Below are 11,273 nucleotides of genomic sequence, written 5' to 3' on the forward strand. Positions count from 1 at the left end.
AGCAAAAGAAAAGAAGATACGCCTTATGTGTTTTTACACTCTTGAAATATTAATTTCCAGGTATTTTAGGATTTGGGGAACAACATCACAACTAAAAGGTGCTTTAGTATATCAAAGTTTTTTCACTCTGATGTTTTCTTAGAATGACCTAAGCATCTGTGGAATATTCCAGCAATGTTTTCCAGTTAGCAACTGAATATTGAACCTTAAACAAGAAGTGGTTTTGTTAACAATCTTATATAATTTCACTATTTTAGTCAGAAATTATCAAAACTTTTATGCTAGAACTCCAATTTTCTGATATTCTACATTATTTCTACTTCTATCCAAATTTCTTTCTTTTTTTTTTTTTTGAGACAGAGTCTTACTTTGTTGCCCTCAGTAAAGTGCTGTGACATCATAACTCACAGCAACCTCAAACTCTTGGGCTTAAGAGATTCTGTTGCCTCAGCCTCCCAAGTAGCTGGGACTATAGCCAACCACCACCACATCTGGCCAGTTTTTCTATTTTTAGTACATGTGGAATCTCGCTGTGGCTCAGGCTGATCTTGAACTCATGAGCTCAAGCAATCCACCCCTTTGGTTTCTCAGAGTACTAGGATTACAGATGTGAGCCACCGTGCCCAGACTACTTCTATCCAAATTTGATGATAAATTGTATCATTGGAACATACAGTGGAACCTCTGAACAATATTAAGGATTAGAGGGAGTCAGATATCTGCCAAGTTTAATTCTAGACAACTAGAAGAATGGGAGAGACCAAAAATTTAGAAATGGAGGCTGGCAGAAAAAAAAATTTTGGTTTGGATCAAGCTGAATACAGTAGAACCTCTGTAAGTTGACTACCTAGGGACTGTCATGAGGGATCAACATATAGAGGTAGTAGGCTCAGTACCCATACTTCAGTGGTTAGGGTGCCGGCCACATGCACCTGGGCTGGCAGGTTCAAACCTGGTGGGGGCCTGCCAAACAACAATGACAACAACAACAAAAAAACAGCCAGGCACTATGGTAGCCTCCTGCAGTCCCAGCTACTTGGGAGGCTGAGGCAAGAGAATCACTTAAGCCCAAGAGTTTGAGGTTGCTGTGAGCTATGATGCTAGAGCACTCTACTGAGGGTGACATAGTGAGCCTCTGTCTCAAAACAAAAAAAGATTAAAGCAATGGTTCTCAACCTTCCTAATGCCGCGACCCTTTAATACAATTCTTCATGTTGTGGTGACCCCCGACCATAAAATTATTTTCATATGCCTACCTGTATTTGTACGGGGTTATGTGATGGTTTTAGGCAACGCCTGTGAAAGGGTCATTTGACCCCCAAAAGCAGTCGCGACCCACAGGTTGAGAACCGCTGGATTAAAGGGACCAAAACAAAAAAGATTAAGTAAGTTGCTTAAGTGGAGTCACTACCCCTTACCAGTCAGAAACTACAAGTTCCCGGTGTGGTGGGTCAGGACAGCAATCCTAATATCCTGAGAGCTATGGGAGGGCAGGTGGGTGGATTGCTTGAGCTCAGGAGTTCAAGATCCCGTCTCTCCCCAAAACAGAGAAATTAGTCGGGTGTGGTGGCAGGGGCCTGTAGTCCCAGCTACTTGGGAGGCTGAGGCAGAGGGTTGCTTGAGCCCAAGAGATTAAGGTTGCTGTGAACTCTGATGCCATGGCACTCTACTCAGGGTGACAGAGTGAGACTCTGTCTATAAAAAAACAAAGGCTCTGTACCCGTGGTATAGTGGTTATGGCACCGGCCACATGCACTGAGGTTGCCAGGTTACAACCCAGCCCCATGCCAGCTAAACAACAAGGACAACTGCAACCGAAAAAAAAAAAAGACAGAGAGAAGAAAAATGGCCAGGCATTGTGGCAGGCACCTGTAGTACCAGCTGCTTGGGAGGCTGAGACAAGAGAATCACTTGAGCCCACGAGTTTGAGGTTGCTGTGAGCTGTGCTGCCACAGCATTCTACCGAAGGTGACATAGTATAACTCTGTCTCAAAAAAAAATCCTGAGAGTTTAGATGACATCAGACTACAAATTTAGTCTTTCACTCACTAAATGTGAAAGAAGCCACTCCTTTTATGCTTTTTAGAGCTAATTAATAATCCAAATGAATAAGAGACTATTCCAGTGATTAAAAAGGCATTTGTGTACCTTTCCTAATCTTCCTCATACCATGTACTCAAGCCTAGATTACAATTTTAGGGCATCAGGAAGTAAAACAAATTAAGAGTCATTTTACAAGAGCAAGTACCCACAATTAACTCTGAAAAAAAAATTGTCCAGTGGGTAAACATCCCCAGGTTCTTTCTCTCTTATAATCCTAGCACTTTGGGACACTGAGGCAAAAGAATTACTTGAATTCAAGAGCTTAAGTGTGCAGTGAGCTATGATGACACCACTGTACTCTACACTGCAACAGAGTAGAGGCCCTGTCTCAAAAAAACAAAAAATAAAAAAAAAACAAAAAGGAAAAGGAAAAAATGTGTTAGGAACAGATGCAGTAATATGTGCCTACTGAAGTCCTTAGCTACTTAGGAGGCTGCTCAGGCAAGAGGATCACTTGAGATCAGTAGGCCAAGGCTGTAGTGTACCATGATCATCCCTATGAATAGCCACTACACTTTAGCCTCAGCAACACAGTGAGACCCCATCTCAAAAAAGAAAGCAAAAATATCTTCTAGAAAGTGAGAACAAGGCTTTTTGATTTTGAATTCAGTTATTAGGAACATATTCTTAGTAAACAAAAAAATCTGTATCTTTATATTGTAATCTATGAAATAGATTGAATCTCACATTCTGAAAATTTACATAATTTTTGACCAAAGAGAATAAAGAGAAATCAGTTCCTTTTTATTATTTTAGGTATTTTATTTTTGTTATATGTATACTTTGTAAGGCACAAAACAATTCTTAAAAAATATATGATGCTTCAAGATCTAGCATCAGTTGGAAATACATTTGAGGTTTTTCCAGTAGTGTTGGTGAAGTTACAGGAATCCAAATATTCATCCTCGCTACCTCTTTCATGGCTGTTTAGAGAAAAGGTCAGGTTGCAAGCCATAGATAATTTGGAAATAACTTACATTAAAGGTGTTGTCTGTCTTCCTTTTTTGGTATTTACTTGTAGTTTTTCTTTCATATTTAATTTTAGACAAGCCATCTATGATGCATTTGAACGCTTCCTCCATAAGTATGCTAACTAATTGGATAACATCAGGTAAACAGTACAGCCATCATGTTTATAACAAAAGGAATTTTCATCCTATGATGATGTGAAGAACAAGCCAACAGCAATATATATCTAATTGCTTATCAATTTAGTTTGGAATTCAGTGTTATAGATCCATCAGCTACAAACTTTGAATACATTTGAATAATTTTAAAACCATACTTGAATTAAATAATGCGAAATATTTTTATTATTGTTCGTTGGAATCCCATATACTAAATTTCTAGCCTATCGTTACTATTTATGAAAACTTTAAATTTTTAATTATGAATAATTCATTAATTTAAAATAAATTTATTCACAGGAACCCTGTTGGTTTTTAATAGAAGTGCTAAATCAAACTAAGATTGTAATTTAGCAGTCTGTACTGTGTACCCTTATAATGATATTTTGCTATTGATTTGAGAAACATGTTTAGTTCTTTTTTCAATGTCTGGTGAATTTCTAATCTTGTTTTCAACTTTAGTTAACTTTCTGCCTTGGGAATAAATACTTATGATGTGTAAAATCAGTGTTAACTTTGAATTCTAAAAAATCCTGATTGCCTTGTACATAAGTGTTTTTAATAATGAAAGCACATGTTGAAATGCAGATAAGATACATTAGACTTGGCTAGACTTTAAAACTTTAACGAAGATTAGGTTAGAATAAAATGCCAAACATATTTCCCCTGCTTAAAAGGTTTCAATTCATTGTTACTTTCTTTGCATTATTATTATTATTGCTTAATATTTCGATGTACCATTCCTTTTCTGAATGTATTTGTTTGTTCTTTTCAAGGTTTTTGTTTCTAATCCTTATCTTAAACATTGTTATTGTTATTAAATTTTAAGTCTTTTTAATTTTGTGAAGGCAAAAAAATATGGAAACCTAATTAACACACGTATATGTAAAAATAAAAATTAAAAAAAGTTTCAATTCACAAAAAATGGAAATATTAGAAGACCTATTGCATTAATTGATGGATACTTTGTCAAACATTTTTTGTATGCCTACTCTTCAGTTTGCTAAACATCCGATTTTACCCAAGTGCTCAACAGTTTGGGCTTTTTAATTTCAGAATTTCATAGACACATATAAAATTGATTTGTCCCATATAAACTCTATTTTACAGAAAAGACTTAAAAATTTATATAATACTAACTTTTAAAAATGGGAGCTTAGAAGGCTAGATTTGGTGCTTTTTATGGTAAACATCTTTAGCTGAAAGCTAACATGTCAAAGAAAAAAGTAGAAAATATTTTGAGTATTGTATGAAGTTTTGGAGTAAGCCTATTTGAGTTTTCTTTGAAATCTGTATTGTCTATGAATTCTTTTTAAATAGGTATTCTTAGTCTTGTGAGACTATTTGAATTATAATGTGCCTTTTCAGCCTTGTGAAAGATTTTGTCACTCTAATGCCTCATCCATCATCTTAATTTTTTACAACTGTTTAAAAATTGATGTGAAGTCATAATGGCAGACAAAGTAGTAACTTCTTTTTTTTTTTTTTTTTTTATTTATTGTTGGGGATTCATTGAGGGTACAATAAGCCAGTTACACTGATTGCAATTGTTAGGTAAAGTCCCTCTTGCAATCATGTCTTGCCCCCATAAAGTGTGACACACACTAAGGCCCCACCCTCCTCCCTCCATCCCTCTTTCTGCTTCCCCCCACCATAACCTTAATTGTCATTAATTGTCCTCATATCAAGATTGAGTACATAAGATTCATGCTTCTCCATTTTCAAAGTAGTAACTTCTTTAAAACTGCCTTGGCATCCCACCTACAGTTTATACCTATTTCAACTATAGCATATTCAGAAAAGAGTCTTTAGTTTTTAACTGAAAGTACAAAATCTACTAAAGTTCTACAAAATACCCTTTAAAGATAAAGTAAAACATTGTCAATTGAATTACAATGATTTTCTTATGTCATGTTTATAGTGAGTTGATATGATTAAATGCTTTCTGATCAATGGCTTTAGTAAAACCAGTATTTTAATTTTTACATAAATGTTTCTTATAATTTCCTATAGAGTGTGAATTTCTATTAGTAAAAGAATGAGGCAGGCGGAATGGCTCACACCTGTAATTCTAGAATTCAGGAGGATTGCTTGGGGCCAGGGTTTGGGATCAGCCTGAGCACCACAGTGAGACCCTGTCTCTACAGAAAATACAAAAATTAGCCAACCATGGTAGAGCATGCCCATAGTCTCAGGTATTTTTAGAAGACTGAACAGGAGGATCCCTTGAGTCCACTAGTTTTGGTTGCAGTGAGCTGTGATGATGCCATAGTACTCGAGCCTGTGCAACAAAGAAAACCCCTATCAAAAAAAAAAATGAAATTTTGATTTTGTTTCAATAATTTTCCCCAAATAAAATGTGAGAGATGCTATTTTTAAACTTTCATCTCTTAATCAGATATTTTAGCTGGTTGTGGTGGCTCAATATCTGTAAACCTAGCACTCTGAGAGGCTAAGATGAGTGGATCACCTGAGCTCAGGAGTTCAACACCAGCTTGAGCAAGAGTGAGACCCTGTCTCTATTAAAAATAGAAAAATTAGCTGTGTGTTGTGGTGGGCACTTGTAGCCCCAGCTACTGGAGAAGCTAAGGCAAGAGGATCACTTGAGCCTAGGAGTTTGAGGTTTCTGTCAGCTATGCTTTCCTGGTACTCTACCCCTGGTGACAGAGTGAGACTATCTCAAAAAAAAAAAAAAAAAAAAGAGAGAAATAAAACCAGATATTTTAAGAATATATCCATGAAACTACCTCAGGTAATTAACTCAAGTACAGAATACGTTTTCTTTCTTTTTTTTTTTTTTTTTTTTGTAGAGACAGAGTTTCACTTTATTGCCCTCAGTAGAGTGCTGTGGCGTCACACAGCTCACAGCAACCTCCAATTCCTGGGCTTAGGCGATTCTCCTGCCTCAGCCTCCCGAGTAGCTGGGACTACAGGCGCCCGCCACAACGCCCAGCTATTTTTGGTTGCAGTTCAGCCGGGGCTGGGTTTGAACCCGCCACCCTCGGTATATGGGGCCGACGCCTTACCGACTGAGCCACAGGCACCGCCCCAGAATACCTTTTCTTAGAATTTTTTTACCCACTTTCCCCAAAATAGTGGCTCAAGTATTCATATATATATATAACTTCAAAGAAGTGCTGAAGAAGTGCTATCTGCCATTTTTGAAAATGAGGTTCTACATAAAATGCTAGAAATTCATGTGCACCAGGGTTATAAACTCATAGTTCACACAGGCCAGTTTGACCCACGGTTGTTTCATCTGGTGTACATAATGTTTCGAAGATTTCTGAATTTGTAAAGCCTTTAGATTGGGCTTGCATTCCTCAGTTTGCCACAGTCCCTTGGACTCCCTCATACATCAGACTTCTCCTCTACTTTGTATTTCCTGCTTAGCTCTGAAGACATGTAAGTTTGAGACCCTCCAATTTTAGATCTGTGATTAGAAAATGTTTCTGAATTTCATGATTTGCTATTGATGTAATTACTATTAAAGTCATTTTAGCATATATATTTTAGATTTTTTAATGAATGTATTTTAATTTGGTGCTTTCTTTTAAAGATTATTGAATTATTAATACTATAACCGAAATAAAAATCATTTTCAAATATTTTGTATTTTACAATAAAAGTCTATTTAAAAAGCTAATCATTTGGTTTTGTTTTGTTTTTTTCTTTCAAGAACTATTATTAGGGTGGTGCCCGTAGCTCAGTGGGTAGGGCGCTGGCCACATATACCAAGGCTGGCGGGTTCAACCCAGCCCAGGCCAGCTAAAAAAAAAACAATGACAACTACCAAGTGCTGTGGCGGATGCCTGTAGTCCTAGCCACTTGGGAGGCTGAGGCAAGAGAATCACTTGAGCCCAAGAGTTTGAGGTTGCAGTGAGCTATGACTGCACATCACTCTACCAAGGGCAGCAAAGTGAGACTCTGTCTCAAAAAAAAAACCTGTGGCTCAGTCGGTGAGGCGCCGGCCCCATATACCGAGGGTGGCGGGTTCAAACCCGGCCCCGGCCAAACTGCAACCAAAAAATAGCCGGGCATTGTGGCGGGCGCCTGTGGTCCCGGCTACTCGGGAGGCTGAGGCAGGAGAATCGCTTGAGCCCAGGAGTTGGAGGTTGCTGTGAGCTGTGTGAGGCCACGGCACTCTACCAAGGGCCATAGAGTGAGACTCTGTCTCTACAAAAAAAAAAAAAAAAAATTTATTTTAATAGTCTTAGGCTGGGTGCAGTGGCTCACATCTATAATCCTAGCACTCTAGGAGGCTGAATCAGGTGGATTGCTTGAGCTCAAGAGTTTGAGACCAGCCTGAGCAAGAGCGAGATCCCGTCTCTAAAAATTGCCCAGCATTGTGGCAGGAGCCTGTAGTCCCAACTGCTCAGGAGGCTAAGGCAAGAGTTTGAGCTTGCTATGAGCTGTAATGTCGTGGCACTCAACCCCAGGGTGACTTGAGGGAGACTCAAGAAAAAAATAAAATGCATTTAAAAATTTGTTTAATAGTCTTATATAACTAGTTGCTATTGCATTATATTAGATAGCACCAAAATAAAAAAATTTAAATAGTACAATAACATAGATCTTTTGGACATACATCAAATACTATGTTCTTACAGAGTATAACTTTTCTCAAGTACACATAAAGTACCTCTATGACATTGATGGAGCTATTTCCATTGATGGAGATAATTCCATGAAAAAGCTATATATTAGGGCACAAAAGAAAATATGATTCATAAAGTAAGGGGCAGCGCCTGTAGCTCAGTGGGTAGGGTGCCGACCACATACACCGAGGCTGGTGGGTTCAAACCCAGCCTGGGCCAGCTAAAACAACAATAACAACTGCAGCAAAAAAAATAGCTGGGTATTGTGGCTGGCGCCTGTAGTCCCAGCTATTTGGGAGGCTGAGGCAAGAGAATTGCTTAAGCATGAGAGTTTGAGGTTGCTGTGAGCTGTGACGCCATGGCATTCTACCCAGGGTGACAGCTTGAAACTCTGTCTCAAAAAAATTAATTAGAAATAAATAAAGTAAAAATATTACAAGCAACAGATCACATACAATGAAATCAGAATGTAAACATAAAAGAAATTATCACAAAGTTATAGTAGTCAAACAATGTGGTAGTGGTATAAAGACAGACATACAGACTAATGGAATAAAATGATGAACCCAGATGTATACCTTGGAATGTTTTCTTTCTTTTCTTTTTTTTTTTTTTGAGACAACCTCAAGCTGTTGCCCTGGGTAGAGTGCAGTGCCATGGTGTCATAGCTCACAGCAATCTCCAACTCTTGGGCTCAGGCAACCCTCTTGCCTCAGTGTTTTCTATTTTTAGTAGAGGCAGGGGCAGGTCTCACTTGCTCAGCCTGGTCTCGAACTCGTGAGCTCAAGCAATCCACCCGCCTGGGCATCCCAGAGTGCTATGATTACAGGCGTGAGCCCCCGCGACTGGCCACCTGGAATGTGTAGTCAAATGATTCTTTTTTTTTTTTTTTTTTTGTAGAGACAGAGTCTCACTTTATGGCCCTCATTAGAGTGCCATGGCATCACACAGCTCACAGCAACCTCCAACTCCTGGGCTTAAGCGATTCTCTTGCCTCAGCCTCCCGAGTAGCTGGGACTACAGGCGCCCGCCACAACGCCCGGCTATTTATTTATTTTTTTTTTTGGTTGCAGTTCAGCCGGGACCGGGTTTGAACCCGCCACCCTCAGTATATGGGGCCGGCGCCTTACCGACTGAGCCACAGGCGCCGCCCGTCAAATGATTCTTGACAAGGATTCAAAGATATCCAGCGGGTAAAAGGACAGTATTTTCAACAAAATGGTGCTGGAAAAAAGGGATATCCAAATGCAAAAGAATAGAGTTGGTCCCATACCTTTATACCATATACAAAAAGTTAATTCAAAAATGGATCAAAGCCCTAAAGGCAAGAGCTAAAACTATAACATTTTTAGAAGAGCACATAGGGAAAAACTTCACAATAATTTGGTTTGTCAGTTATTCTTTGGATTTGACACTAGAAGCACAGGCAACAAAAGAATATATAAATTGGATTTCACCAAATCTAAAAATTTCAGGGCATTAAAGGACACTATTGAAAGTGAAATGGCAGGGGCGGCGCCTGTGACCAAAAAATAGCCGGGCGTTGTGGCGGGCGCCTGTAGTCCCAGCTACTCGGGAGGCTGAGGCAAGAGAATCGCTTAAGCCCAGGAGCTGGAGGTTGCTGTAAGCTGTGTGAGGCCATGGCACTCTACCGAGGGCCATAAAGTGAGACTCTGTCTCTACAAAAAAAAAAAAAAAAAAAAGTGAAATGGCAATCCACAGAATAGGAGAAAATATTTGCAAATAATACATCTAACAAAGGATTAAAATCTAAAATATATGAAGAACTGTAACTCAATAATAGGAGTCAGCAAACTTTTTCTATAAGAGCCAGAGAGTAAATATTTAAGGCTTTGTGGGCCAAGATACAAACTTGAGGATATTCTGTAGATAGTTATATAAGAAGGAAGAAAACAATTTTCCACAAATTTTTCATAAAATTCAAAACACAGTAGGACCTCCTTAATTAACCACCTCCTCAAGTTACCCTAATTTTCATAGACCAGATATATGCCACATGTACATTATCAGTACAGTAGGCATAGTTCCTTGCATTGCCCAGTTTGTTACAGTGCTGTGGGTGGTCAACTCACAGAGGTTCTAACTGTGTAATAGTAGTAATTGAGCAGTTTTTATTTTTTTTCTGTTTTGTTTTTGTTTTTTAAGTCGCTGTTGCCCCAGTCTAGAGTCTAGCTCATAGCAACCTCAGGTTTCTGGGTTCATGCATTCCTCCTACGTCTACCTCCTGAGTAGCTGGGAGTACAGGCACCCCCCGTAATAATCGGCTTTTTCTATTATTTTTAGTAGAGATGGGGTCTTGCTCTTGCTCAGGCTAGCCTGGAACTCCTGTGCTCCTCCCGCCTCAGCCTCCCAAAATGCTGGGATTACAGGCATAAGCCTTTATGCCTGGCTAGCACAACTGTTCTAATATAGGACTGCTAATGCCATTAAAAACATAGAACTCATTCATAGCTTGTGCCTGTGTAAAAACGGGTGGTGTACAGGATTTGGCTCATAGGCCATAATTTGCCAAGTTCTAATCTGGATAACCTATAACCCTGAATTGTTTTCTAAGGAATATATTTTCACTGATGTGTATGATTGCCTTAGAATCAAGCAGTTATACAGTAATAATATGGTTATTCTATTTATGGCACATGAAAACATTTTTAAGACAGAAAAAAAAAAAGCCAGCAGTCTTTCTTACCCTTCATCTTCCCTATATATGATTTTGTAACATTTTTAGACATTTGGAAAATATTGGGTCACTGAGTTATGCAGACTTTCCAATTATTCACGCACTTCATTATACAACATAAAAATTAACATACTTTAAAATCACTACTGAGCTTATCAAAAAATCATTAAGCTCTGGGAAAATGTTGAGTTCATGGTAGTTACAAGCTTTTCAATCTATAATTTTCTCTTGAAAGCTTGAATTTTATCACTAGCAAAAAATATTGGCAGTTGTTTCTATTGATATAATAGGTTTATGTCATTCATTTTTGAGAAAATGTCTACAAAATCACCTAAGCATGAATAAATTTATTTTGTTCTCAGCCATTCTTTCACATAAAAATGTGTGCCATGAAAAAAGCAGCTAGTTCTTACAAATCAAACAAACTCAGAAGGGCTTTTCTTCAAGACTGTTGTCATACTTTTACATACAGAAGTGATTTATGTGCATTTCCTATTGCTTTACACAGAATATTAAAAAGATACGCATTTGCATTCAAGGGTTAAGTGTTGATCAAATCAATTTTTACTGCTGCATCAAGAACATTCTTAGCTGAAGCATGCAATTTTTTTTTTTTTTTTTATAGTTTTTGGCCAGGGCTGGGTTTGAACCCACCACCTCCGGCATATGGGGCCCGTGCCCTACTCCTTTGAGCCACAGGCGCCGTCCAGCATGCAATTTTTTATACTGAGAATGTGTACCTGTGAA

General features: G+C 38.3%; 1 protein-coding gene across 7 annotated transcripts in view; it reads left to right on the forward strand.

Moving 5' to 3' along the window:
- The window catches only part of ABHD18 (abhydrolase domain containing 18), a 51,791-nt gene extending 44,924 nt beyond the window's left edge, over positions 1-6,867 (forward strand). For all 7 annotated transcript variants that reach the window (XM_053578965.1, XM_053578635.1, XM_053578560.1 and 4 more), the window contains one exon: positions 3,149-6,867. In XM_053578965.1, coding sequence (XP_053434940.1) covers positions 3,149-3,200 — 52 coding nt within the window. In that variant the 3' untranslated portion in view covers positions 3,201-6,867. The remainder of the gene's footprint in view (positions 1-3,148) is intronic.
- Positions 6,868-11,273: the final 4,406 nt, after the last annotated feature.

The sequence above is a fragment of the Nycticebus coucang genome, chromosome 1, assembly GCF_027406575.1.
Source record: "Nycticebus coucang isolate mNycCou1 chromosome 1, mNycCou1.pri, whole genome shotgun sequence".
NCBI lineage: Eukaryota > Metazoa > Chordata > Mammalia > Primates > Lorisidae > Nycticebus > Nycticebus coucang.